The following is a 26,441-nucleotide window of genomic DNA, read 5'->3' as shown; positions in this document are numbered from 1 at the left end:
CTTTGCAATGAACATAGTAGGCTGTTAGTGTTAGCTCTGTTTACCTTTGGTGGTCTACAACAGTGTTTCTTTAATGGGGTACACAATGGCACTACAGGGGGTACTTGTGAGAGAACAAAGTGAAGTGATAAACTATTGAAATCAGTGTTTTTCAACCTTGGGGTTGGGACCCCATGTGGGGTCGCCATATTTTTGGAAATATTCATTTATTATTCTTTTTTTTAAATAAAACAACACAATCTCTTATTCCTACACTTTTACTTTGTGATATTTAAACCTAGTTAAACAAAAATTCAGTAAAAAATAAATAAACTCCCCAAACTTGATCAAAAACTAATTCCAGTAATAAAAATGACTTCGGGTCACCATAAATTCTTGATATCAAAATGGAGTCACAATCCAATAAAGGTTGGGAACCAATGCTTTAAATACTTTTTCTTTCCACTTATTAACAAAATGAGATTTTTTAAATAGTGTTATCACTCATTCATTCCATCATTATGCTCTATAGTGTAGACTGACAAAGTGGGTACTTGGATTTAGAAATAAGAGAAATGGGGTGCTTAAAAGTTTGAGAACCATAGGTCTGCATTCTGCAATAAAATGTAGGTTTAAAAAAAAGTAAGAGTGAAGTGTGTGTGTGTGTGTGCGCAAAGAGGAAGTGATGGGGTACCTGTGTTCCTGCTCTCAGACCATCAGTCAGTCACACACTGAGAAACATCATCATCTTCTCCGTCTCCACAGCGTCAAGTCACAGTGAGTCTTTTATGAGAAATTTTAAACTTTTGCAAGGCGACGCTAACATACTGTACATTAGCAGTGGTCATCCCTCCAGTCTGTAGTGATATGGAGAACCACAAGGCTCAGTCGTAGGTCCTTTAATGTTCTGTAAATACAGTGATGACATTGTTCTGAGGTTTAGCGAACAAAAAAAAAAAAAACCTTTATTATTTGGTACTTATAACCAGAGTCAGTGGGATTTTAATCTTACGTAACTGTACCTAAACTCAACATAGCTCTAGATTCTACAGAACATATTTTATAACTTAATAAAGCTTCTCTTAATGTCACTTGTCATTTGTTTTCTCATCCATCCAAACAGTTTTTCATTATTTCATTTTGAAATGTGATCCATTGTCAACTAATTTCATTCTATTCTCACATAATTTATTCCAGTTAATATTCCCTGATATAGTTTCTTTGAGGGTTGTAATACTGACCAGTCTTGGTCTCGCAGCCACAATTTGAAGGTCTTGGTCTTGTCTCGGACTGGCCGGACTCTGAATTTTCCATCAAGAGCAGTACTGATCTGCTATTCTTAAACTTCAGCTTTAATGTGATATTAAGGAGAAGAACTTCAAACATTTAGCCTTAGCTCACTGATTGTCCTGCAAAAACTGGAACATCAATCCATGTTATTTCTAGTCAGAAATACATCTGAACACTTACTTTAGGCATCATTGACCTTTTTCTGGACTTATCAGTGGCTTTTCAATACATGCATACAAAGATGTCAGAAAATGTTCTTTAACTGTTCAACCTTGTTGTGGTTTTAAAATATTGATTTTTATGGTCTTGGCCTTGTCTCAATCTTAACTCCCAAGGTCTTTGGTCTTGTCCTGGTCTTGCACAAGTCTTGGTCTACTTCATGTGTCTTTAGTTATTTCTAAATCTTCATATTCTGTCTTGTATAAGTTGCCGTAAAGACTTGTTGTTGTTTCCTTTGACGTCAGGACCAAGATGCTGGATAAACCAAGAGCTGACCCCTCATTAAACAACATCTGTCCCCAGATGTCTGATTCCAGGGTGTCCTCCGTCATCCAGGAGTGGGTGAACTCATACCCTCAGACCCTGAACCTCGTCCCGTCCGATCAGGCAGTTTCCAGCGATCAGATGGTCCACATGGACATGTCGTCGTACAGCCAGCCTCAGGGGACGATGAGGGCCAGCGTTGATGAGCAGATGATGGGCCTGTCGTATCTGTCGTACCCGCCGTCCTGCCTCGGTTCACCGGGTACCAACGAGCAGCAGAGCCACAGTGCTCCACAGGTCAGAGTAGTGTATATCACACACAGATAAGTACAACCCCCATTGGACCATCTGCTTCAAGGATAGACATGTTGGGTTGTGGTTCTTTGGGTTCTTGGTGGTGTTCATCTTGAACCACTTTTTCCATTCTTCTTTCAACTCTGGTATCTTTAGTTGAGAGGATTGTTGCTCACTTAATGTTTTCTTCTCTTATTTTATTTTATTTTATTTATTTTTTTAAATGGAAATTATAAAATATCCCTGTACACACTACAGATGGTTGTGGGTGAAAATACCAGTAGTTTCAGAAACACACAGCCCAGTCCAATACCAGCTTAAAAAGAAATAGAAAGCAATTCTAATGATAGATAGATAGATAGATAGATAGATAGACAATTAGATAGATAGATAGATAGATAGATAGATAGATAGACAATTAGATAGACAATTAGATAGATAGATAGATAGACAGACAGATAGACAATTAGATAGATAGATAGATAGATAGACAGATAGATAGATAGATAGATAGATAGATAGATAGATAGACAATTAGATAGATAGATAGATAGATAGATAGATAGACAATTAGATAGATAGATAGATAGACAGACAGATAGACAATTAGATAGATAGATAGAGAGAGAGATAGATAGATAGATAGACAATTAGATAGATAGATAGATAGATAGATAGACAGACAGATAGACAATTAGATAGATAGATAGACAATTAGATAGATAGATAGACAATTAGATAGATAGATAGATAGATGGACAAATGACAGATAGACAATAAGATAGATAGATAGATTGATATACAGACAGACAGACAGACAGACAGACAATTAAATATTTTATTCATCTCCACAGGAAATTCACACTTTACCAAGAAATCAACATAAGTAGAACCTATTTTTATTGATCTTAAGGTGTTTTAATCCATATCGTTTGGATCAATTTTGCCCCCTACTTAAAAAAAATTATAATAAATGAATAAATAAACAAAAAACTGTACTTTTCTACACTTTGCCTAAACGTTTGCTTCGACATTTTCTTGACGTGACTTTATATAATTATGGCACAAAAAAATAACCCGCCCACATTGCAGAAGCTGCGTTGCCAAGTTGGAGTTGGTTTTAAGCGGCGTTTTTGTCCTATTTTAGGCGGGAATCATTAGTTGCATCTGGCAACACACATTCATCAGAAACACTGACAGATTGAGGCATTAAAAGAAGTCAGTGAGCCAAAACAGCGGAGAAGACGGACGTATTATATATTGTAATTTACCGCACAATGTACCCTGTTTAAAGTTAAAAAATAAAATTAAAAAAGAAAGTAACCAAAGTGTTAGCTATGCTAACTTAAAGCCTTAGCGAAAACTGCTGACCTCTTGTTTAAAACATGTATTAATAAATATTAAAGAAGTTACTTTGTAATGTTAAAAAAAATAACGTGAAGTTGTGGTGAAATAAACCACTTTGTGTATCAGGAAATGTATTAAATTCTTAAAATCTAAACTAATGTTCCCTGTTTGCCTGGCATACATTATTATTATTATTATTATTATTATTATTATTATTATTATTATTATTATTATTATTATTATTATTATTGTTATTGTTATTGTTATTGTTATTGTTATTATTTATTTATTTATTTATTTATTTATTTATTTATTTATTTATTTGTTTGTTTGTTTCCTCCTTTTGGTAATATATGTTTATTCAAGAAACTAATTCAATAGTTTTTAACAAGGCAGGGTTATGTTATCACTAATAATACAATGTATAACTGAACATCACTGAAATTAGTTCAATTCTGTTATTCTACACTAAAATTACAAAATCATTAGACTGTTTAAGACTTTGTACTTTTCCCACACAAAACGTCCTTATAATAACCCAAGTCTTAATAATTATATCTAAAAACCTTTTTGGAATAATAATAGACTGTACAGTGATTTTTCTTCACTGTATCTACATTAATACAATATATATTATTATTTTGCTAAGTCATAAACATAACAACATGTTATTAAGTTTTTTTTTTTTTTTTTAACTTTTTTACTATACATTTTTACTTACTTACTGTACTCTAACCATACAAATACAATACATTGGAATCACACTAAATGCAACACATTTAATGATTTATAAAGGACTGTGTGTGCAATAATAACCTGTAAGTGCATGTATGGTAGTGAAAGTGTGACATGTCTATTTGAGTGTTATTTTGAAATCAATTCTTTATTGATTTACAATAGTTTTAATATCTTGGAGTACGATCTCTTTTTACAACGATAATACCCACACTACTACTGATAAATGCATTGACTTGTTTCTCGAACATCTGATATAGTTTTAAATTGTACGTTTCTTGTGCCCTTTGCAGGTCTTCTCCTCTTTCCTGCTGCCCACACTGCGAGCCCCAGTGGCCAAGAGAACCATCAGCAAGGACAGCGCCGAGTACCGTCTGCGGCGGGAGAGGAACAACGTGGCCGTGAGGAAGAGCCGCGACAAAGCTCGGAGGAGGGTGATGCTGACTCAGCAGAAGGCCCTGCTGCTGCAGGAGGAGAACCAGAAGCTTCAGACGAGGATCGCTCTGCTCACGCAGGAGCTGGACACCCTCAAACACATCCTGTCCCAGCGGCACCTGCATGGATGTGAGCACGGAGCAGCAGGAGAGTCCACCATCTGAAGCCCAGCCCAGGAGACAGGTGTGTGCACATGGAGGTATCACTGTGTGGCTCAAAAACATGACTGGGAACTGTCAAGTCATGGATTAAGGTTACCAATAAGAGAAAAATGAGAATATATATGAAGAAAGAGACAAAACAAAACATAATGAAATTATTTTAAGACCATTTGAAAAATTGCAAAAAATTACATTTTGGACTGTGATCTTAAGAAGTTTTATTGTCATTCGCAATCAATTAGTTATTTTTGTTTTTATGTATTTGTCTCACTCCCATTTCTTCTTTTTTGCATTTCCGAAGCTCTACTTTGAACTTTAAGATCAAATAGTGCAAAAAGTAAATTCTCACAATTTTTTGTGTGTATTTATTAAATAATAATAGGGCTGTATAACTATATGTAGAACTGAGAGATGAGCATCATGGTAGAGATCAGAGAATAGATGAGTGAAGGTGTGTCAAAATTATAGAAAGTATATAAAGTTTGAACTTCAACTGAGCAATTTGCCAAAAATGTCCCAAAACTGCAGAGAAATGCAAAAACAAGCAATGGGTTTTATTTCCTTCCACGGTTCCCGCACGTCACAGAAAACTTGGTTTGTTTAATTTTAAAATCAGCACCTGAATGTCCACCTGATGTTTGATTTGATGTTCTCGTCAGAGCTGATTGTAAACGTTGCTCAACAGTTACACAACAGCCTGTGGTTTGTAAGAGATTCTAAGAAACTTAAGACGTTTTCTGCCCTCATAAAGGTTCAAAAGAACTTCCAACATGTCAGTGTTTGACTATAAATCCTGTTGAATGTACATTTGTGTGAAAAAATGTCTCAAATAAAGACACAGACATGATTCCATGTATAGTAAACGTTGCAGACTGTGTCCTTCAGCGAGGGACCTGCTGTTACGCCTGCCAACACATTGCTTCCCATCGAGCGCCTGCCCACAGAAACGGACGTCGTGCCGGGGACCGTTGTGCACCAGCGGTTTCCCTTTTGAGGAATGGACAAGGTTTCGACACAGTGGAGGACGGAGATGATGAGCTCAGAGATGCTATCAGTGTTTTCGGGGCTGCCAGGGCCTTCCTGTGGCTGTGATGGCAGCACGGGGACGCAGAGATAGGAGACAGACAGGAGGGGGTTGGTAGAGAACACGTATTTACATCCTCAGACATGCATCCACCATCATTAAAGCAGGGCTTCTCAACCTTGGTGTGGCCAGATGCCTTCAATAAACTAAGACTAACTTCTTTTTTTTAACAATTTAAGCCCATTTTTGCTTATTTTTTTCTGCAACTACACCAAACTTGCAATATTTTAACCCATTTCCATCACTTTTTCTTGCCATATTTTTGCTCCATTTAATGCATTTTTGCTATATTACTCCCATTTCTGCCACTTCAATCAAATTTTCATGCCTTTTATGCACATTTTTTTTCCACTTTCAAGACATTTTTAGCACTCATAAACCCTTTCCCACCTAATGTTGTACATTTTTACCCATTATTGTCACTTTTATCCTTTTTTCACCCTATTTTATGCTTATATTTGCCAATTTAACCAAATTTACAATTTCTCATGCCCATTATTTGCCAGTTTAAACTAATTGTTCCATTATTAACACTTTGAACTTTTTGTACCACTTTTTCTGTTCATTTTTGCCACTGTAATTTTCAATTTTTAACTAATCTCTGTGGTTTTTAAAACCCATTTTCACCACTTTATCCACCAATTTTTTCACTTTTAATCCATTTAAAAAAAAATATAAAAAATTCTGATTATAACAAGGATTTACAGTCCATCTTTAAGATGACAATGTACTTTGACACAAATAATAATAAACCTCCTGGATAACAGTGGATATGATTCAGATAAATAGATAAATGTGGTTTTCACAGATTCATAGAACAATGGACTGTCATTTCGCTGACTGTATGGATGTACCTTTATTACCCAATATTTAATATTTTTTTACAGACTTTAAAAAAAAAATAAAATAGTGAAATACAGATTTCTAAAACAAAAGGTCACCCCTTCAAAGGTCACGTCTCGTGTCTGTCGAAATGTCCAACTGCGTCGTGTGGAGCAATCTGTGGTCCTCGGACTGAGTGCAACATCTCCACAGAGTGAAGAAAGACAGGATTTCACTCACAAGCAGGTTACTCAATAATAACAACAACAAAAGTGCAGCATTCACCTCTCCACAGCCAATCAGTGAGCTCGTCTCATCAGATCACAGGCCATTTAGCATCTTTGAAATGGAAAGGAGCTTCTTTTTTTTTTTAGGACATTAAAACTATGGATTGTTGATCACAAACAAACTAAAATGCAGATATTAGGCTTTGCTTTTTACAGCTTTTATATTTATTCTAACTTGGACTACTGATAGTTGATTTAATTATGTATTTTATTTTTGTTCACACCAGAAAAGATGGTTGAGATGAACTTGAATTATTTCCCAGCCAACACTTTGAACTTCACCAAAACACTTAATAAGTTGCAATAACATTAAGATATTTTTTATTCTTTTACGTTATCATAAGCTTTCTTGGTTGCATAATCCGTCTGTAAATATGTTGTGATGCAATATGGATTTTCACACAATTATGCTGGAAAAAAAACTGGTATTAATGGATGTTAATAATATTTAACATTATTTATGATTTTTCTGAGCATGAAAAGTCAGAAGTGACAAGTTCATTGAGTCTCATCTTCTTCCATCCAACAATTGATGTGTTTTTATTGAATTCTAGCCCCACCATGCGGCAGACAGACGTATCTGCAGCAGAGAGTGACTATTAAGAGAGGTCTCACTCCGACATGAGTTCTGAAAATTAAGTCTTGTTTGAAAACGCTTCGCTGAATTACAAAAATCTGTCGTATCACTATGGCAACTGATTAAATAAGGAAATGATAGATACAAATAAATAAAAACCTTTTAATTTTATTTTTATGCATTACGTCTAAGTAATAAACTATTGCACCATAATTACAACAACTGTTCTAATTTAACCAAACACAACTTTAAACATATCAAACACAGGTTATAATTTATTTTCATGTTTGTATATATTAACATTTTGACCATGGATTGAAGTAAACTCTATATTAGAAAGCTTAACTACATAATTCTATTATTAACACTACTCTATTTTTGGTACTATTGTGTCTTGTGATCAATACATTTAATAACTAATGAGCAGTAATTGAAATGGGAAATAATTAGAATAATTGATTAAAAGATATGTATTTATTTACGATGAAATGTACTAGGTCAATTTTATTTAACAATAATATTTTGGCATTTTTTTTCTAGAATTAGTTAATTGGGTTTGTTATACTGTGTTACTGTACAAATAAAAAGTAGGATTAGTGCACAAAGTGACAATGTGCCAGCTCAGATATTTTCATAATGTATTATATTTATTATAGATTTACTTTTGTTATTTTTCTTCTTTTTTTCTCGTTTTTCTTTTCTTTATAATGTATTCTATTTAAAACAGACGTGTATTTTCACAAAGTGAAGGTACACTATACTAATAATTGTTTAAAGCTGTGTGTTGTGTTTTAATTTGAAAAATATAGTAATATAATAGAATGCTTTTGTTGTCATTATACACAAGGTACAATGAAGTTAAGAGACAACTCCCGTGTTGCAAAATACAGAGAAAAATTAAAGGAAGTCAGATACGTTTATTTACAAGGGGAGCAAATAAGATGATAAATACAATTAGTCTAAAATGTTGTTTTTTTTTTTAATGTAAAATATATATTTCAATCAGTAAATAATTGTATCAGTTACTAGACATTTCGGGCGACCCCACATGAGGTCATGACCCCAAGGTTGAAAAACGCTGCCATAACTTTTTTATGTCAGAATGTGTAAAATACTTGCATTAAAGAAAATAGATGACATCATATTCTCACTAGGTCTTCTTAAAAAGTATTCTCAGATTAGTAAATATGAATTAATCTGAGTGTTATGTATATGACGTAATCGGTTTCCCAGCAATAGACGATCTTTGAGCGCAGCCGCCGTCGCTCTGCCGGACTTTGCCGAGTTGAGCCGAGTCCGAGCTGCTCTCCTCGGACAGACGTCTCTCTCTGCGCAGCTTTCCACGCGCTCTTTGTCCTTCCCCTTTAAGGTGATGTCGGAAACGATGCTGCGCCGTTTTCCTTCTTTCTGCCTCAAACTTGTCTCGAACTGTGTCGTGGGAAAGGAAGAGGGCAGCTGAAGCATCTCCAGCTGGGACGGACGCAGAGAGGAGAGCCCGGTTGAAAAGCGGTCACAACACACGGTCCGTGTCCCCCTGTGAGCCCGCTGGGATGCGGCTGTGTGGGCGGTAGGATCCGCGCTCTTTAATCTGCGTTTGCTCAGGTATGATACGTGTGTTTTGTTGTGACAGAGGACGTTCTGTACTGATGTTCCACTCCACGTCCCTTTCTCCTCTCTTATGTAACCCTGAGGAATTCCTGTAGCAGGAAAACGCGGTGATTCCATGTGCGCACATATTCACACAATGACACCAACACAGCGCGCTAATGCACCGCATTTTAATGTTTAATGACAGGTTTGGTCTTTAGACTTTCAAACATACCCCCGGTCCTGTGTCAAGGAGGGCGCTGTTGGCAATTCTCTCCCGCCCCCAACCCCCCAACCCCCCCCAACAAGAACCAGAGCTGGACGATAGAGTCCAGCTCTGGTTCTTGTTGGGGGTTTCTTATCTACTGTTTATTTACCGACATGTTTTCCTGTTTACAGACACTCTCCCTCATTCAAACTACTGGAAACAAAGTTCCAAACACATCTTTTGTAGCATCTATACAGTGTTAAATAGGGATGTAACGATTCACTCAACTCCCGATACGATTCGATTCTCTCACGATTTATTTTACAAAATGGGACTGTAGACAAATTTTTTTTTGGGGAAAAAACTAGAAAATACTGTACTTTTTTCCTTTTATTTTTCATTGTCAAAAGGATTCCTTGATAAACAATTCAAAACAATGCAATTTAACTAAAAATAAATCTTGAATGAAATAAATAAAGGAATAATAGAAATGAAAATGAAGCCTATTAATTTAAATTCTGGTTCTATAATAAACAATGCAAAACTGCATAATAGTTCTTTTTTTTTTAAAAAAAAAAAAAAAAAAGTGCAACTGAAAATGTATTTTGTGCCTTAACAATTGGACTTTAAAAAAAAAAAAAAAACCGTGATTACACTGATTGACATCATATTTGTTTGGACCAGCAGATATCTTGCAGTGAAGAAGATAAGCTATGCTAGCAGACAGAGCTAATAGAAAAACGTGACTTTTACAGATATTCAAGTAATATTACAGATATTCTTTCGGTGCTTAAGGGGCAATGAATCATTTATTAACATATTTAAGAGTAGAAGGCGGCCAGAAAGTAAGTATTAGCAGACTCCGCCCGCCGCCTACACTTGTGGATAAACTGCTGGTTAAAAAGAGTACTGCGATTCAATTTTCAGAAAATCGATATCAACCGTGATACCTATGAATCGATTTTTAACTGCCTTACAATTAATTGTTACATCCCTAGTGTTAAACCGAAAAATTGTTAGAGGAATTTTTCAAGCCGATACAGATCTTGGGGTTTTAAAAAGCCGATGTGTATCTATTTATATTAGGGCTGGGCGATGTGGACCAAAATTAATATCTCAATTTTATTTTTTCTCAAAATTGTGATGTACGATATAGAACTTAATATTTTTAAGGAAGTGTCTATTGATTTGGAAACAAGTGGTCTAATGCTGCATTCACACCGAATTTGTCCTCTGCGGCACCGGACGCATCTGCCGCACGAAATGTACGGCAGGGTAGGCATGATCAAAAAAAGTCCCCATTCGTTTCATACGTACGTCTAAAGTGAAGCCCCGCCCACCAGCAACACATCCAACCTCCGTGATTTTCACTGCCTGCTGAAGCGAGGAGCTGCTCTCCGTTCTCTCCTCTCATAAACATAAACCACCTGTGAAAAAAGCCGGTGTGATTAGCGGCTAATGCTATCCTAGCTCAGTGCTACATAGATCGGCAGTCTATTCATACGTTTTCGTATCAATAGCCATGGCCTATTTTTAATTCAGTAAAGTCAATACATTTTCCATTTTTTTCAATTTGCTGATTAAAAAAAAAAAAAAAAAAAATGACAGATACTCATATTTATCAACAAACAGCTGCACAAAATGTACCACATTTGAGCTTTTTCTCCTATAAAGGACAGCATGTGTGAGTGAGTTCTGTAGTGTGGCTTGTTTAAGGGAAGGTCTGGGCTAGGACGCATTCAGAAATTCAAAAATAGAAAACTCAATATATCTTGAATCTCGATATATTGCCCAGCTCTAGGTGAGAACCAATATTTGGGCTAATATATGAAATTAAACATAGCGAAAGCAGGTTAGGGCCAATTTTGATGGAGAAAAAAGTTGAAATGTTGAGATTAAAGTAGAAAAAACCAGATTGAAATTTGAAACTTGAAATTTCAGAAATGAACTCCAAATACAATATTGTGATAAAAGTCGAAAGTTTGCTAATGAAGTCAAATCTACGGAAGCTGACGAGGGCCAATTCACCATTAATGACGACAAACAACAGATTGTGGCCGTCTACAAAATGCAATATATGCACGAATGCATTAAACTATACTTCAAAGTTGGGTTTAATTCATGACAAGGAGATTATTTTTCTTTTAGCTCATAAACACGGCGTTGTAATCTCTTTAAATATTACCAAAAACTTCATCTGTTCAGACGGAAAAACCTTTGGAAGAGGTGGAGCATTTAACAAAGCAGCAAAACGACTAAATTATGAATAATGATAATGAATTTTAATTAGTAACACTGTAAGCATATCTATTTCTGGAAAAACAATGTAAAAAAATGATGATTAATCAGTGAACGCTAAAATCTGCCCGATTAATCCGTCAGGCTCTAATAATTGTGATTTTCAGATTTTCTTTATGCTTTCTCATTGTAAAAAAAATAATAAAAAGAAGAAGAAATGTCAGCGTTTAAAGTGTCAATATTGGAACAATTAGATTAAACTGGCAAATAATGGGCATGACAAATTGGCAAAAATAAGCTTGAAATATGGTGAAAAGAGGTTAAAAGTAACAATAATGAGTTAACATATATGCAACATTAGGTGGAAAAGTGGTGGAAAGGGTTTATAAGTGCCGAAAATGTTTTGAAAGTAGAAAAAAATGTGAAAACAAGGCATTGAAATTTGATGGAGAAGTGGCAGAAATTGGAGTTTTGTAGCAAAGATGCATTAAAAGGAGATCAAATACGGCAAGAAAATGTGATGAAAATAGTTTAAAATATGGCAAGTTTGGTGTCGTTGCAGAAAAAGAGTAAAAATAAGCAAAAATTGGTTCAAATTGTTCGAAAAATATTGGTAGTTTCTGTAAGGCGTCTGGCAACCCCCTCCCAGTGTTTCGTGACCCCAAATGGGGTCCCAACCCCAAGGTTGACAACCCCCGTGTTAAAGTGAGATTCCCAGTGATTATTTATGTGTTTTTTTTTTTTTTTTTACAGATTTCCCTGAGTTCCAAACTCTCTCACCTCTCCAGCGATGACGTCCCCGGACTCTCCTCCCCTGGTCTCCCCCTCTCCGTGCCCCGCCCCTCCCCCTTCACTTCCTTCCTCCCCCGTCCCGTCCTCGCCCGCTCCATCCTCCTCCTCCCTCCCGGCCCCGCCCTCTCTCCCCCCGACAGGTGAGGTGATGGTGCTGGCGTTGGGCAGGAAGAAGCAGAGGGTGCTCATCGCTCTGTCCATCCTGCCCAACTTCTTCCTGGCCTTCCTGCTCTCCTCCGACCCCCTCCTCACCCTCTCCCCTCACCACCACTGCCGCCTGCCGGGCCCCCTGCCCTCCCCAGAGGTGCTCAACGCCTCTCTGCCCTGGGAGAAACGGCAGAGGAGCATGAGCGGCGGCGGGGGCCCGTCCCAGTGTAAGCAGTACGCTAACGGCAGCCAGTCGGTGGTGGACTGTGAGGATGGATGGGTGTACAACGTGACAGAAGGGCTGAGGAACAACATCGTCACTGAGGTACAAGCTGTGGACACTCGTGGGTTGGTGCTTTCAGATGCTAATCATCATTTTTTTTGCCCTAAAACGGATTAAAAAAATCAGAAAACACTGCCAGTTTTAGGGTTATTATGATATAATATTCCACATTTTTAATGTTGTAACCTGGATGTGACCCATGAAGAAGCTTCCTGACCAGTGCTGCAAACCAAAACTGATCATTTTAACCTTTACCAAAACTCCTCAAATTGGCGATATACAGTACGTTATAAATCTCGATAATTTTTAATTCAAATAAAGTCTGACCAGAAAGACAATTCTAGGTTGAATTTGCTGATAAAAAATGCCACACAGGCTCATTTATTAACAAACAGCTACACAATATGTGCTACTTTTTGGCTTTTTTCCCTCTAAGGGACAGCACGTGTGAGTGAGTTCTGTCGTGTGATTTTTTAGGGGAAGGTCTGGGTTAGGATTCACTCAGAAATCAATCTAACTGAGCTTTACAGTACATGCTGTTCTAAGTAGTAGTGTAAGCAGCGACTCCTAAAACAAGTATTTTTATAAAAAATTTGCTATAAAATAAAAACATATATTGATATAGGCAATGTTGTAATTTTCTGTATCGCCAAAATAAGAAACTTGATGTATCTTGTTCTGAATCTGGATATATTGCCCAGCTCTAATTGCGTGTTGTGTTATGATTTGGAAAATAATAATAAATTTAAAAAAATAAAAATAAATATTTTTAACACATTCTAGGTGACCCCATTTAAATTTCATGGGGACACGACCCCAAGGTTGAAAAACACGACTTAAGTCATAGAAGGCAAAACCTTTTTGTAGCTCAGGTCACATTTCAAATGAGTTTTGTGTGTATTTTATGTCCTTTTGGGGGTTTTTCCTCTTTTTTTGTGTGTATTTCTGTTTCCTTTTGTGTGTTTTTGCAGTAATTTTGTGGTCTTTTTTGTGTCTTGTTGGAGTCATTTGATGCATTTTTGTCATTTTGTACAGTTTTGTTGGCCTTTCGTTAGTTTTTGGATTCATTTTGTGTATTTTTGTTGTCCTTTTATGTGTTTTTAGAATCATTTTTTGCCATTTTGTACAGTTTTGTTCTCCTTTAGTTTTTGGAGTCATTTTGTGGGGGGTTTTCTGTTATTTTATGTATTTTGTTGTCCTTTAATGTGTTTTTGTAGTCATATTGTGTAATTTTGTAGTGCTTTTGGATTCATTTTGTGTATTTTTCTGTCATTATGTGTATTTTTCATCATTTTGTACAGTTTTGTTGCCCTTTTGTTAGTTTTTGGAGTCATTTTGTGTATTTTTTTGTCATTTTCTTTGTTTTTGTTGTCCTTTTGTTAGTTTTGGAGTAATTTTGTGTGTTTTTCTGTTATTTTCTGTATTTTCCTTTAATGTGTCATTTTGTGTAATTTGTATTCATCAAACAGCTGCTGCTTTATTATTAATGCTAATAAAAGGAGCTGCATGTGCGTTCATGTGCACATTTAATCCACAAACATTGGTGGAAAGTCTCACACCACTGAGCTGCTTGTGCTATTTTCACCACTCAGTGCTTGTTTTGTGGCCCACGCTCTCTGCTGCCGCTCCACCCTCACCACTACCACTGCATTGCTGCTTTAGCTTTTTCACAGCCATGTAGTTAAAGTTAGTTTGGCAGAGAGATGCTGGTCGGCTGTCGGGATGATTTGTCGCTGCTCAATGATCAATAAATACTGTAGCTTCACCTTCACAGCTCTGAGCTAATGCACAGGAGGTCCGAGCCGACGGAAAACACTGAAATGCCTCAATTTCCACCGAAGAGGTTTGATTAGCTGCATATTTTAAAGTTCTAGTTCTACTAGCTGCTGGAGGCCATCATTTTAAAAGACATAGTGTAGGCCTCATATATGATACATCAAAGGTCATTTGCTCGATTCAAAATTCTGTAAAATCTTGAAATTACTGCTCAAATGTTTGTTTTGATCTCCACTGTGAACACTCTCTTATGGATATCATTGGAAAAATTATGTGCTTTGCATTTTGGGATGTGGAGTCCAGAAATTCCTGCACCAATCGTGTGTTTCCACTTGAATAAAAAAGTACTCTTTGTGATTTTGTGCACTGAAACGTAAACGTCATATTTATGGTAGTCTGCATTGAGTTTGATTGAAGAGTATCTAAATAACTGCAATGAATGGAATATTATTTAATACAACTTTCAGCTTCCTAAAAAAAATCTGTTTATTTGTTTTATTTAAAACATTTTCTCGCCGAAAAAAAGACGTAAAAATTGTTAATATTACTGTAAATCAAAATGTGATTGATTTTTTTTTTTTTAACAGCCACAATATCAACATTCATGTCAGCATTTAGAATAATCTGTGCATTAATACAGACAAGAACAATTTTGGAATCATTTTGTATGTTTTTGTTGTCATTTTGTGTATTTCTTTGTTGTCATTTTGTTGATTTTTGTTGTTGTTTTGTGGTTTTTTTCAGTTGTTGTGTGTATTTTTAATGTCATTTTGGGTTGTTTTCTTTTTTTGTGTGTATTTCTGTTTCCTTTTTTGTGTTTTTGTAGTCATTTTGTGTAATTTAGTGGTCTTTTGTTTATCTTTTGGAGTCATTTTTTGTATTTTTTGTCATTCTGTATATTTTTGTTTTCCTTTAGTTTCATTAAGTGTAGTTTTTTTGTTGTCCTCATGTGTATTTTTCATTGTTTTGTGTAAGTTTGTGCTCTTTTTGTGTGTTTTTGTCATCATTTGGTGTATTTTTTTTGTCATTTTGTACATTTTTGTTGTACTTTTGTCTATTTTTCTGTCATTTTGTACATTTTTGTTGTCCTTTTATTCTGTGTTTTTGAATTCATTCTGTGTAATTCTGTGTTTTTGGAGTCATTTCGTATATTTTTCATTATTTTGTACATTTTTATTGTATTTTTTTTTGTTTTCAGAGTAATGTTGTCTATTTTTCTATCAATTTATGTATTTTTGTTGTCCTATCGTGTGTTTCTGGAGTTTTTTTGTGTATTTTGTTGTCTTTCTGTGTATTTATAAAGTCATTTTGTCTATTGAAAGGTCTCATTCCAACTGTATATTATTTGGTTCATAGCTTACACATAATATAATGCATCAAAATATTGTCAAAGAAACTGTGCTCTTTAACGTCTGAGCTCGATTTCACACTGAATTTTATTTATTTATTTTAATTTTGTCAATCAAAATGGCCAATGAAACGTCTTCTATTTGTCTGTACAGTAAAACGAGCCGTCACGCTGCCTGGGCCGTTCTCACCAAACCAGTCAGAGGAGTTAGTTCGCTCGTACGGGTGCATTCCCATGTGTTTCCTCCTCCCATAATAAGGCTGCTCTCATGTGTCTGTAGCACGACAGGCTGTTATCTGACAGGCTTTATGTTCCTGTGCTGGGGTTGATTATGTAAGACCTTTGTTCCTGTCTTACTCCAGGCCATTAAACCCACTTGGTGGACAGAAGGCTGTGTTAGCAGCGCTCAGCTGGAAGTGTCCATCAGTGGCTTAACTCTATGTGATTAAAACTCACATCTGAGGGCAGATTTGTGCATGTTTTTGTTGTTCTACCTTCCTTTGTATAAACCAGTAATTATCGTCTCCTTCCACGCGCACATACTGGTGCGACGTCTTCCTGTGCCTGCAGCAGCACTGGCCTAATGGGCTGTGATGTTTAATACAGTGCAGCGCCTCCTGTGAGGCCTACTGCTCTGCTTACACCTCATTATTCATCAATGGAGTGGATGTAAAGTGTGTAGTTTCCTGTGTCTGTGTGCAGTGGGACCTGGTGTGCAGTCGCTACTGGCTGGTCCCAGTGGAGGAGGTGTGTTTCATACTGGGCGTGCTGACCGGATGCCTGGGTTTGGGCTACGCCGCAGACAGGTAACGTAACGCGTGCTGCACCTATTCCAGGGTTGGGGTCAATTATCCATCTTTAATTACTACTCAATTATGATTGTGTCAGTGACAGTGTTTGACTTTTTTTTTTACCAATTGCAGTTGAAATTAAATGAATTATTTATCCCTTTAAGCCAATTACAATTACATTCTCAATTACTAAAGTACAATTAAGTAACAATTAATGAGCCTTTTAATAAAATCAGGCCATAAAACGTAGCCTTCCTCTTGCGTTAGCTTTCTGTTAGCGTCTCTTATGATAACGTATCAGTTTTGACCTTGTCTTAAATCAGCTGTAAAATATTTTATAGTAGAATAAAGTTATTGATCACATTGGGGAAATTTACTGTCATCACAGCTCAGAACAGAAGGCAACACACAGAATACCCAAAAGACACGAAAATAAACAATACAACAATCGAGGCTATATAGAAATAGGAATAGAGAATAAGTATAAAGAATATAGATATTTACAGATGGTGCAAATAAAACCAAAAATAAAAACTAGAAAATAAATAAATAAAACTTCTTTTCTCCCATTTAATTGGTTCATCTCTTGGTGACCTTGGCTTCCTCATCAATTAAAATATTGGTATTAATATTTTTGGTGTGGGTGTCTGAGGCTTTTTTCCTCTTGATTTAAATTATTTAAAAAAAAAATAAAAAAAATTTCAAACAATCCTCAAGAAAAGTGACAGGTAGTGGGAAAAGTTTTTATTAAACACATTTTAAGAATTGTTAATTAATTACGTATGTTTTTATAGAATTTCCATGTCAATTAAAATTGCAGTCATTTGTCTGACCTCAATTGCAATTCAATTACAATTATAATTGACCCTAACCCTGGTGTGTTCTACCCTCAAATGCCTCTTTGTTCCTCATTTTTCCCCCTGTGCGTTCATCTGACTTTGCAGTTTCAGCACTTTGTAATACATCCTGTACGACTAAAAATAAAACCTGCAAACGCAAACAAAAAGCTATTAAAGAAAATAACGGATTGATGTCATCACTCAAACTAACAAACTTACATGTTGGTGACATTCTGGATCTTAAATGATTCTCCAGGTGTTTTCTCATGTCTTTACTGATTGATTGAGCGAAACCGTTGTTTGCGAAGATAAATATTTTTTTTTTTTCCGGGAGGAAAAGATCATCTGCTTAATGCAAACAAAGAAGGTGTTTCATTGCTAATTGCTAAGTCAAGCTAACTAATCTCTGTTTCCATGTTTCCCTTCAGACTGGGACGATCCAAGACCCTTCTGATCTCTCTGACCCTGTCGGTGGTGTTCGGGGTCCTGGTCTGCGTCTCCCCGTTTCCCTCCATCTTCATCGTCATGCGCTTCTGTTTGGCTGCGTCCAGCGCAGGAGTTTATCTCACTCTGTACATCAGCCGTGAGTGTGGGAGGCACCACGTTTGTCTCTATTGTTAAGTTTAGTTTCACTTCTAACCCATAGGGGGCAGTGTGCTCACTTTGGTGGGGCGGGACAAACAGGAGGTTACTTTCAATTTCATGCCAATCTTCTTAAAAAAACCTTTCTTCACTGACAGTAAAGATCATTAACACTAAACATAAAAACACCGACACACAGAGAAATTAATAATTAGGAGCCAAAAAATGTAGCAGAAGTTAAAAGAGCTTTTATTAAATTATTACAGTGCATTTAATATGGACCGGGAACTAAAGTGCAAAAATAATGATTTACGCCAACATGTACTTCACATCTAGTGGAACAATAAATAATAGATAGATATCTTTATTGATAGCTTTATTGATCCCGCAGTGGGGAAGTTTACAGTCATGACAGCTCACGTCAGATAAAGTGCAGTAAAAAAAAATTAAAACAACACAGAAAAACCCAGAAGACAAGTGAAAAATAGTGCAATGAAGATAAAATAAGCACAATAACAGAAGCTATATATAAACAGAAAAAAATAATATAAAAAGAATAAAGGATACAGATATATACATATTTAGAGGTGGAGGCAATGAGATATATTTACATACAGTACAATGCCCTAGGCTGTTTTATTGTACAGTAAACATAATAACATAACATAGCAAAAATAACCTAAACAAACTTTCATTAGCTGAATTAAAAAAAAATATATATATATATATACTTTTTTTTTGTTATTTTCTTTTTGTCACAGAAAACAAACAATATTTAGTTATTTCCTGTATTTTTGACGGAGGTAATTAGTTTAATTTAGTTTTTGAGTTTTGGTTTATTTATGAAATATATTAATTGCGTTATGAAAAACAATGTTACTTCCTTTCATACGTGCACTGAATTTCTTTTTTTTGTTTTCTTAAGCTTTTTTGTTTTGCACAGAATGCAAACAACATTTAGCAATTACCTGCATTTTTAACTATTACAGTATAAAATTATTATTATTTTTTTTTTAATAATAGTAATACATCAATTAATTATATGTAGCGCTTTTTTGGGACTTCAAGCCGCTTTACAGAACACAGAAAAATAAAGGAATAAAGAATTAACAATAAAAGTAAAAGAAAGGTTAAGGAAAAGCAAGTTTGAAAAGGTTGATTTATTTATTATTATGAAATATGATGTTACATGTTCCTGTTAGTTCAATGACTTTAAAAATGTGTTATTTGACAGGATTATTTGGGGGACAGTGGGCACAGGTGGGGATTGAAAGTTTACCTTTTGTTCAAAGTTTGACAACCACTGCTGTAGTCACAGGTTGGCGTCTTTTTTCCCATTTTAAAGCATTCAAATGGAATCAAACACTCCTGTATGAGCTTGTAAGGAGATAAATGAAGATAAAAAAAATGGGTTTTTGGACTTTGGTTTGAATCCGTGCTGTTTCTGTGTCAGGTCTGGAGCTGTGCGAGCCCTCCCTCAGGCTGCTGGCGACCACGCTGGCTGGACTGATGACCGTAGTGGGAGAACTGCTGCTGCTGGCCGTGGCTCTGGGCTGTCAGTCGTGGAGAGGCCTGCTGGGAGCCGGAGCCGCTCCTTTAACCCTGTTCCTCAGCTATGGGTACGAGAGTCTGCACCGGGGACTCGTTTACACTCAATATGTGAAGGCTGGGATTTTGTTAAAAGCACTATATCCTGAATTTGATTTTACTTTCAGCAACTCACAGCTGCCCTGAAAGAAGCAACACCACAGAATTTAATCACACATTTCAGCATTAATGAAGAGAAAAGTCAAAAGTGGCACAAAATGTTAATAGTGTCCTGTTAGTGAATAATAAAAGGGTCTTTTTTCCTCCATGACCCATTATTGTTTTTCTGGTAAAACAATAGAATAATAAATAAATAAAGTCTATCGCCATTTTGAGGAAAAATATTGAGATATGAATTCTGGTCCATATCACCCAGCTCTTATGTAACATTTTATATTGTAAAGGATATAATTGTCCAAACTGAACTGTGGGAACAAAAGACAGCTTAAAGTTGGATTTTATTCACATGAGTGTGTTACCTCAAAAACAAATCATTTTGTTTTTACTGGTAAATAACTTAAAAAAATCATCATATTAATTTTTTTTCCATATTTCCTCCTTAGTATGAACTATAAATGTACATTATTAGTGGACTGGTTTGCATTCAGCTTGTGGTTCCTTTTGGAAGAAAAAGAGCTAAAAAAGGGGAAGAGTAAAAACCAGCTGTGTACTCTCCTAATGTGCTTATCTCGGCAGCTTTTTTAAAAAGTGCAAACCTCAGCTTTAAACACGCAGCTCTCATCTTTTTAACACTGCATTTGATTTGGTTAAATGAATAGTTTAATGATTATTCCACAGGAATCTAAAATCTAAAAACCGCCTGCAAGACCTTTACATTGCTGCTGATCAATTAGTTTAAATGGAGAATTATTGATCAGTAATGAAGGAGCTGATGATCATTGGATGATGTCACGTTGTATTGATTCCAACCGTCACATTGAGCCTGTCAGGATGTTTAAGGTTTTGCTTTAGATCTCTCTTGGCTTCACTAAACTAAATTAAAAGAGATTACGGAAGATTGATCTGTAGTTTTTAATAAAAACAGATTAGCGACTTCACATTCCCGCTGGTTGTTTCTCACGTTGAAGGAGGGAATAACTCTGAAGTCTAATCAGAGGCTTACGTTGCTCTCCTGCAGCGTTCCCGGAGTTTTTCCAGAGTCTCCACGTTGGCTTCTTCTCTCTGAGCGCTCTGCAGACATGAACGCCTTCAGCGAGAGACGGAACTCTAGCGTGAGGGACGACGAAGGTTTCACAGGTACCTCTGAAGGTGGTTGAGCACAGACATGAACGTGTGGAGACAGGGTCATCTATCAGGGGGAATAAAGGGGAGAGCTTTTTTTTGGGGCCCATCCACAAAGTCAGCAAAATGACGGCCCATTGTTCTATGAATCTGTGATAACCAAATTTATTTATTTATCTGAATAATATCCACTGTTATAATTGTTTGTGCCATAGTGTATCGTCATCTTATTCAGAAAAAATGGGTTAAACGTGACAAAAAATGTTGGAAAAGGAGGTGAAATGGGATTTTAAAAACCACAGAAATTTGTTAAAAATTGCAAATTAGAGTGGTCAAAGATGGACAAAAAAGTGGTAAAAATGGTTCAAAGTGTCAATATTGGAATGATTAGTTTAAACTGGCAAATAATGGGCATGACAACTCATGAATGTGTTTAAATTGGCAAATATAAGCATGAAATATGGTGAAAAGAGGTTAAAAGTGACAATCATGGGTCAACATATGCGACATTAGGTGGTAAAAGTGGTGGTAAAGATTTATCAGTGCCAAAAAAGTCTTGAAAGTGGAAAAAATGTGCAGAAAAGGTATTGAAATTTGATAAAGATGTGGCAGAAATGGGAGTAATGTAGCAAAAATGCATTAAAAGGATAAAACAGGTTCAAATACTGCATGGCAAGTTTGGTGCAGTGGTAGAAAAAGGGGAAAAATAAGCAAAAATGGCCACAAACTTTAATAGTAGAGAAGGGGAGGGGAGTGGTGGCCTGATTAAGGACGCTGGGCTTGTAATCGGAGGATTTGTGAATATAACTCTGAGGCTTCTGGGAAAAAAGTGTTTTTCTTCCATGAACGCCTACTTTCCTGTTCTCCGTAGAGCTGGACTCAGAACCCACGACCTCCTCCCGCCCTCGTCTGTCCTTCCCCGAGCTATTCCACAGCAGGAACATCTGGAAGAACATCTGTGTGCTGGGCTTCACCTCGTACGTCCTCCTCTTCCTCTTCCTCATCACTGAGCTTTGTCTCCTCACACCTTCTCCTCTTCCAGGTTCATCTCCCACGGCATCAGCCACTGCTACAGCTCCTTCAGAGGTGACGTCAGAGGCACCGCCCCCAGCTTCTACTGGACCTACCTGCTGTCGGTGTGCGCGGGGGGCGGAGCCTGGCTGTTGCTGTGGGCGACGGTGGACAGGTGCGGGCGGCGGGGCATCCTGCTCCTCTTCATGACGATGACGGGCTTGGCCTCCCTGATCCTGCTGGGACTCATGGAGTGTGAGCAACAGTAGAGATTAAAGTCCTGAATAGTTTACACTTTAACTGAAACAAAGGCTAAACATTCATTCAAAGGAGTGAAACATCAAAATTATATACTTCATCTAACATTTCAAGGCTTTTTCCATTCTATTCCACATAAGTTTAAAGGGGTGTCAAACTCATTTTAGCTCAGGGGGCCAAATACAGACCAGTTTGATGTCAAATGGGCCGTAGATTTTAGGTGGGGGGAAAGAGCAACTTTAACATTATTGTTCCCTAGTTTTCAATATCAAGTCAATTTACTTCAGACATTCTTGATTTTGTTACCAATTTTTGGTGATTTAGATCAGTGTTTCTCAAATGGAGGTACGTGTACCCCTAGGGGTACGCAATGGCACTAAAGGGGGTACTTGAGAGAGAGAGTGAGTGGAAAATTAACAAATAAATTGGAAGTGATAAAGATAAAAACTATAGAAATAAATCTATTCAGGCACCACTTTATCAGAGTTTTTCAACCTTGGGTTTGGGACCCAATGTGGGTTCGCCTTGAGTTTGAAAAATAGATTTTTCAAATTAAAAACTAATAATTATATATTTTTTTTATTAAAACATACAATCTTGTATTCATGGAAGAAGTCTCGAGCCAGTGGAAAAAAAGACAAAAAAAATTAATTAAGATTACGATTGTGATTTTTTTTTTTGTCTTCCTCTACGAGCTCTGTTTTTGGTTTTTTTCCCAGTGGCCCTAATCCTCCTTTGTACAGTTTTTCTATACTTTCACTTTGTATAATATAAATCTAGTTCAACTAAAAAATAAATAAAAAAATCTGAGCTCAAACATGATCAAAAATTAATTAAAGAAAAAAAAATGTCTTTGGGGTCGCCATAAATCCTTGATATCAAAAATGGGGTCACGATCCAAAAGCACAAAATACTGTTTCTTTCCACGTATTTACAAAATAAATAGTTTTCTAAGCAAAATGTTGTAGTCGGACAAAGACTTGGATTCAGAAATAAGAGAAAGGGGGTACTTGGTTTGAGAACCACTGATTTATAGGAATTTTGTGGAATCGTTTGTGAGCAATTGCAATATTTGTGGAAAAAATTAGATTTCTTTCCACAATTCATGTGATATAAACAAAGGAAAAATGCAAGCCCCTAGAAATATTGTGGAGTTGGTGAATTTGAGATATCTACATGTGGATTATTTGGTAATTTAAACAATAATTCATGTTTTCTCTGTCTTTTTTATTTGGATTTGGCCCCTGGGCTTTGAGTTTGACACGTGGTTTAAAGGAAGGGTCTGCACTATAACCTGTGAGCCAATCACATGACAGCATCTCTATTCAAGCAAAGATGAGCTGCTGAAGCTAAATCAATAATTGTTTTTACTTGCTTATATTACTAGGAATACAGAATGAGCCTGTGGTAAAGGTGGATAAATATTGGCTTTAAAAGCTTTTTTATTTGTAGTTTGTAAATTTTAGTCAATAAGGAACGACTCATACAAACTTTTAGGAATGAAATCCAGCTGTTGAATGCTGTTTATGGCGCGTCATAAATGTTTAAGAATAATGAAGAAGTTAAAGAAACTAAATGTTTTTTAATCATTAGGAAGAGTTCTATCACAAAAGCTGTAACTGTTTTTAAAATGTAAATTTAAATGAGTTTTTTTCATAATTTAGTTCAGGTGATATGAGTCGAATCATAGTTAAGTGACTTTTTGAGAGGTGATGTTGTCTCTTTGGTCAAAATGCATAAAAACTGAGTCATCTGCTTTCACAATAAAACTCTTTTGGTTCAGGAGGAGAAAAGTAAATATTTTGACACTTGGGTTGGCCATGACTTGTGTATTTATGGACTCAGCATTGAAGCATTAATAGAAAAACTGGTTGTTCCACCTCTATGGAAAAATCCAGCCTTGTGGCCTTGGTTAGGTGACTGTCTATCGCCCTCTGGTGGCGTAGAGTGTGTGTGTGTGTGTGTGTGTGTGTGTGTGTGTGTGTGTGTGTGTGTGTGTGTGTGTGTGAATTTGATGCTGATGTGTCCTTGTGTTCTCCAGATCTGAGTGAAGCAGCCATCACCGTCTTCTCTGTGCTGGGACTGTTCTCGTCTCAAGCCACCGCCTCCCTCTGCATCCTCTTCACTGCAGAGATCATGCCAACCATCATCAGGTAACACACACACACGCACACACACACACCTGTGACTAGGGTACTGACCATATTTTGATTAATAAATAAGTTGTTATTGTCAATAAGGTTTCAAAATGATTCTCTCGTTATAACGAAGACATAAAAACAATCTGAAATCAATCACCTTTTCTTATGGATTTTAACATCTGTCCTTAATTTAAAAATATCATATAAACCTTCTTAAATCAATGAGAAACATCGCCTCCTAGAAATTAAAACAAAAACCAAAAACCTTCAGGCTTACATATCAGTAAATAATCATTAAATATACACTTCAATTAATAATCTGTTCAATTAAATCCACCGTTATTTGGTCTTTTAATCTCTCGCTTTCTCTTCGAATTTGGTCCTCTTTCTTTTTACCTCGTGTGTGATTTTGTCAAAAAAAAGCAGCATCTTAAATGATTCTGTCAGTGACGCAAAGAGCAACTCATTAGCTTTCAGAAACTGGTGGAATTTCTCAGATAGAGCAAATATTAGCAGAGTTATGTTTTTTTTTTTATATATATATATATATATATATATATATATATATATATAAACGTGTTACCCCGATACGGGTTCAGGGTCCCTGGGAAAACCGGACAATTTCCTTACTTTTTAAAATATCCTCGGACAAGACGTGAAAAGAGGACGTAAACGTATAAATTGTGTTGGCTTTTTTAAGTTTATTTTATTTAAATGTATCTAATTAAAATATATGCAAATATTGATCCATTGATGTAAATGAAAAAAGATTGTGTTTTTTTTAATTATATACATTTAAAACCTATGTATTTATATTTAATTCATGGAACTCAAATCTTATCAATAATATTATTTGAAAACACAAAGAAATTGGATTCAGGTGAAACCACACCTCCTCTTCCTGTTCTGTTCCCCATTATAATTGTGTGTGTGTGTGTGTGTGTGTGTGTGTGTGTGTGTGTGTGTGTGTGTGTGTGTGTGTGTGTGTGTGTGTGTGTGTGTGTGTGTGTGTGTGTGTGTGTGTGTGTGTGTGTGTGTGTGTGTGCAGGGGCAGTGGCGTGGGAACCGTACTGGCTCTGGGCTGCGTGGGCCGCCTCAGCTCTCCTCTGATGGACCTGAGGAACCACTACGGCTACTTCCTGCATCACGTGGTCTACTCGTCCCTGGCTCTGCTGGCCGTGCTGTCCATCCTGCTGCTGCCTGAGAGCAAGAGGAAGCCCCTCCCTCAGACGTTGGTCGACGGCGAGCAGTACCGCCGCCCGCCCCTGGGCCGCAGGAGGCGGGACAACGTGCCTCTGCTGGCCACGCCCAACCCTGAAACCTGAGGGACGCCCCCTCCCCCAAAGTGTGTCATCTCAACATATCATCCTCTAATCATTCCAAAAACGCCTTCACGTGTGTGTGTCCACGTGCTCCCAGAACACACACACACACACACACACACACACATCCAGAGCAGGTCATCGGGACACGCCCACTGCACGCCATCCACAGAGAGAAGGCGCCAGTCATTGTGGGACATGAGAACGAGTTGGGAGGTGTGAAGAAAAGAAGCATGTGCAGCGTTTTGAGCTGTCCCACCTGATGGACATGCCCCCACCTGATGGACACACCCCCCTTGCCACATTCCAGAGACCCGCTGCTTCCTGAAGGCCTTGTGAACACATTCGTCTTAGTTTCTTCACCTTTTTTCAGTCGTTTCTGTGGGTTTTTAACACTAACGTGTGGCTGGAAGCGTAGAGCACGTGTGTCAAACTCCTGGCCCGGGGGGCCAAATCCGGCCCTTTGGAACATCCAATTTGGCCCGCAGGAGAAAGTAAAAATGACAGAGATAACATGAATCAATTCACAGTTTTCCCGGCGCTTATATCACATGATTGCAGTCATTTTTAATGTAAGACTGTTGAAAAAAACTCAAAATTCTTACAATTTTTTTTCCAATTTTCCTTAAATTATGACATAATATTTCCCTTAATTAAATAGAAATTGGTCACAAAATCTAGGAAATTCTAGGAAATTTAAAGTGAAACTCCTGTTGGGACTGATATCTGTCACTTATTCCTGGGATATTGTCAGTTTCTTCCATATTTTATAATTTATGTACTGTATACCTAGAA

The 26,441-nt window shown here is 36.8% G+C and overlaps 2 protein-coding genes across 3 annotated transcripts; both read left to right on the top strand.

Annotated features, from left to right (window-relative positions):
- The first annotated feature begins 477 nt into the window (after positions 1 to 477).
- cebp1 (CCAAT/enhancer binding protein (C/EBP) 1) lies at positions 478 to 5,481 on the top strand. 2 transcript variants are annotated; one of them, XM_028434156.1, is made up of 3 exons: positions 478 to 756; positions 1,734 to 2,049; positions 4,422 to 5,481. In XM_028434156.1, the coding sequence occupies exons 1-3, from the start codon at positions 665 to 667 to the stop codon at positions 4,725 to 4,727; spliced, it is 714 nt and encodes a 237-aa protein (XP_028289957.1). In that variant the 5' UTR covers positions 478 to 664; the 3' UTR covers positions 4,728 to 5,481. The 2 variants fall into 2 exon arrangements, with proteins under 2 accessions (XP_028289957.1, XP_028289959.1); XM_028434158.1 differs by having other exon boundaries at positions 705 to 756; positions 1,792 to 2,049.
- A 3,459-nt stretch (positions 5,482 to 8,940) lies between these two features.
- Positions 8,941 to 26,185, top strand: slc22a17 (solute carrier family 22 member 17). Its single transcript, XM_028435060.1, has 10 exons — positions 8,941 to 9,096; positions 12,281 to 12,791; positions 16,576 to 16,679; positions 17,932 to 18,086; positions 19,539 to 19,704; positions 20,811 to 20,929; positions 21,786 to 21,891; positions 21,957 to 22,180; positions 24,225 to 24,336; positions 25,373 to 26,185. Exons 2-10 carry the CDS (start codon positions 12,318 to 12,320, stop codon positions 25,647 to 25,649), a joined length of 1,737 nt encoding a protein of 578 aa, XP_028290861.1. The 5' UTR covers positions 8,941 to 9,096; positions 12,281 to 12,317; the 3' UTR covers positions 25,650 to 26,185.
- The last annotated feature ends 256 nt before the right edge of the window (positions 26,186 to 26,441 follow it).

The sequence above is a fragment of the Gouania willdenowi genome, chromosome 20, assembly GCF_900634775.1.
Source record: "Gouania willdenowi chromosome 20, fGouWil2.1, whole genome shotgun sequence".
Taxonomy (NCBI): Eukaryota; Metazoa; Chordata; class Actinopteri; order Blenniiformes; family Gobiesocidae; genus Gouania; species Gouania willdenowi.
Note: the sequence above shows the minus strand (reverse complement) of the source record. Positions and strands in the feature narration are given on the sequence as shown.

Coding starts and splice junctions, on each gene's coding strand:
- slc22a17 (XM_028435060.1), top strand. CDS start 12,318: ATGACGTCCCCGGACTCTCCTCCCCTGGTCTCCCCCTCTCCGTGCCCC. Junction 16,680..17,931: donor TTGGGCTACGCCGCAGACAG/GTAACGTAACGC, acceptor GTTTCCCTTCAG/ACTGGGACGATCCAAGACCC. Junction 18,087..19,538: donor TCTCACTCTGTACATCAGCC/GTGAGTGTGGGA, acceptor TTTCTGTGTCAG/GTCTGGAGCTGTGCGAGCCC.
- cebp1 (XM_028434156.1), top strand. CDS start 665: ATGGGGTACCTGTGTTCCTGCTCTCAGACCATCAGTCAGTCACACACT. Junction 757..1,733: donor CTCCACAGCGTCAAGTCACA/GTGAGTCTTTTA, acceptor CTTTGACGTCAG/GACCAAGATGCTGGATAAAC. Junction 2,050..4,421: donor AGAGCCACAGTGCTCCACAG/GTCAGAGTAGTG, acceptor TGCCCTTTGCAG/GTCTTCTCCTCTTTCCTGCT.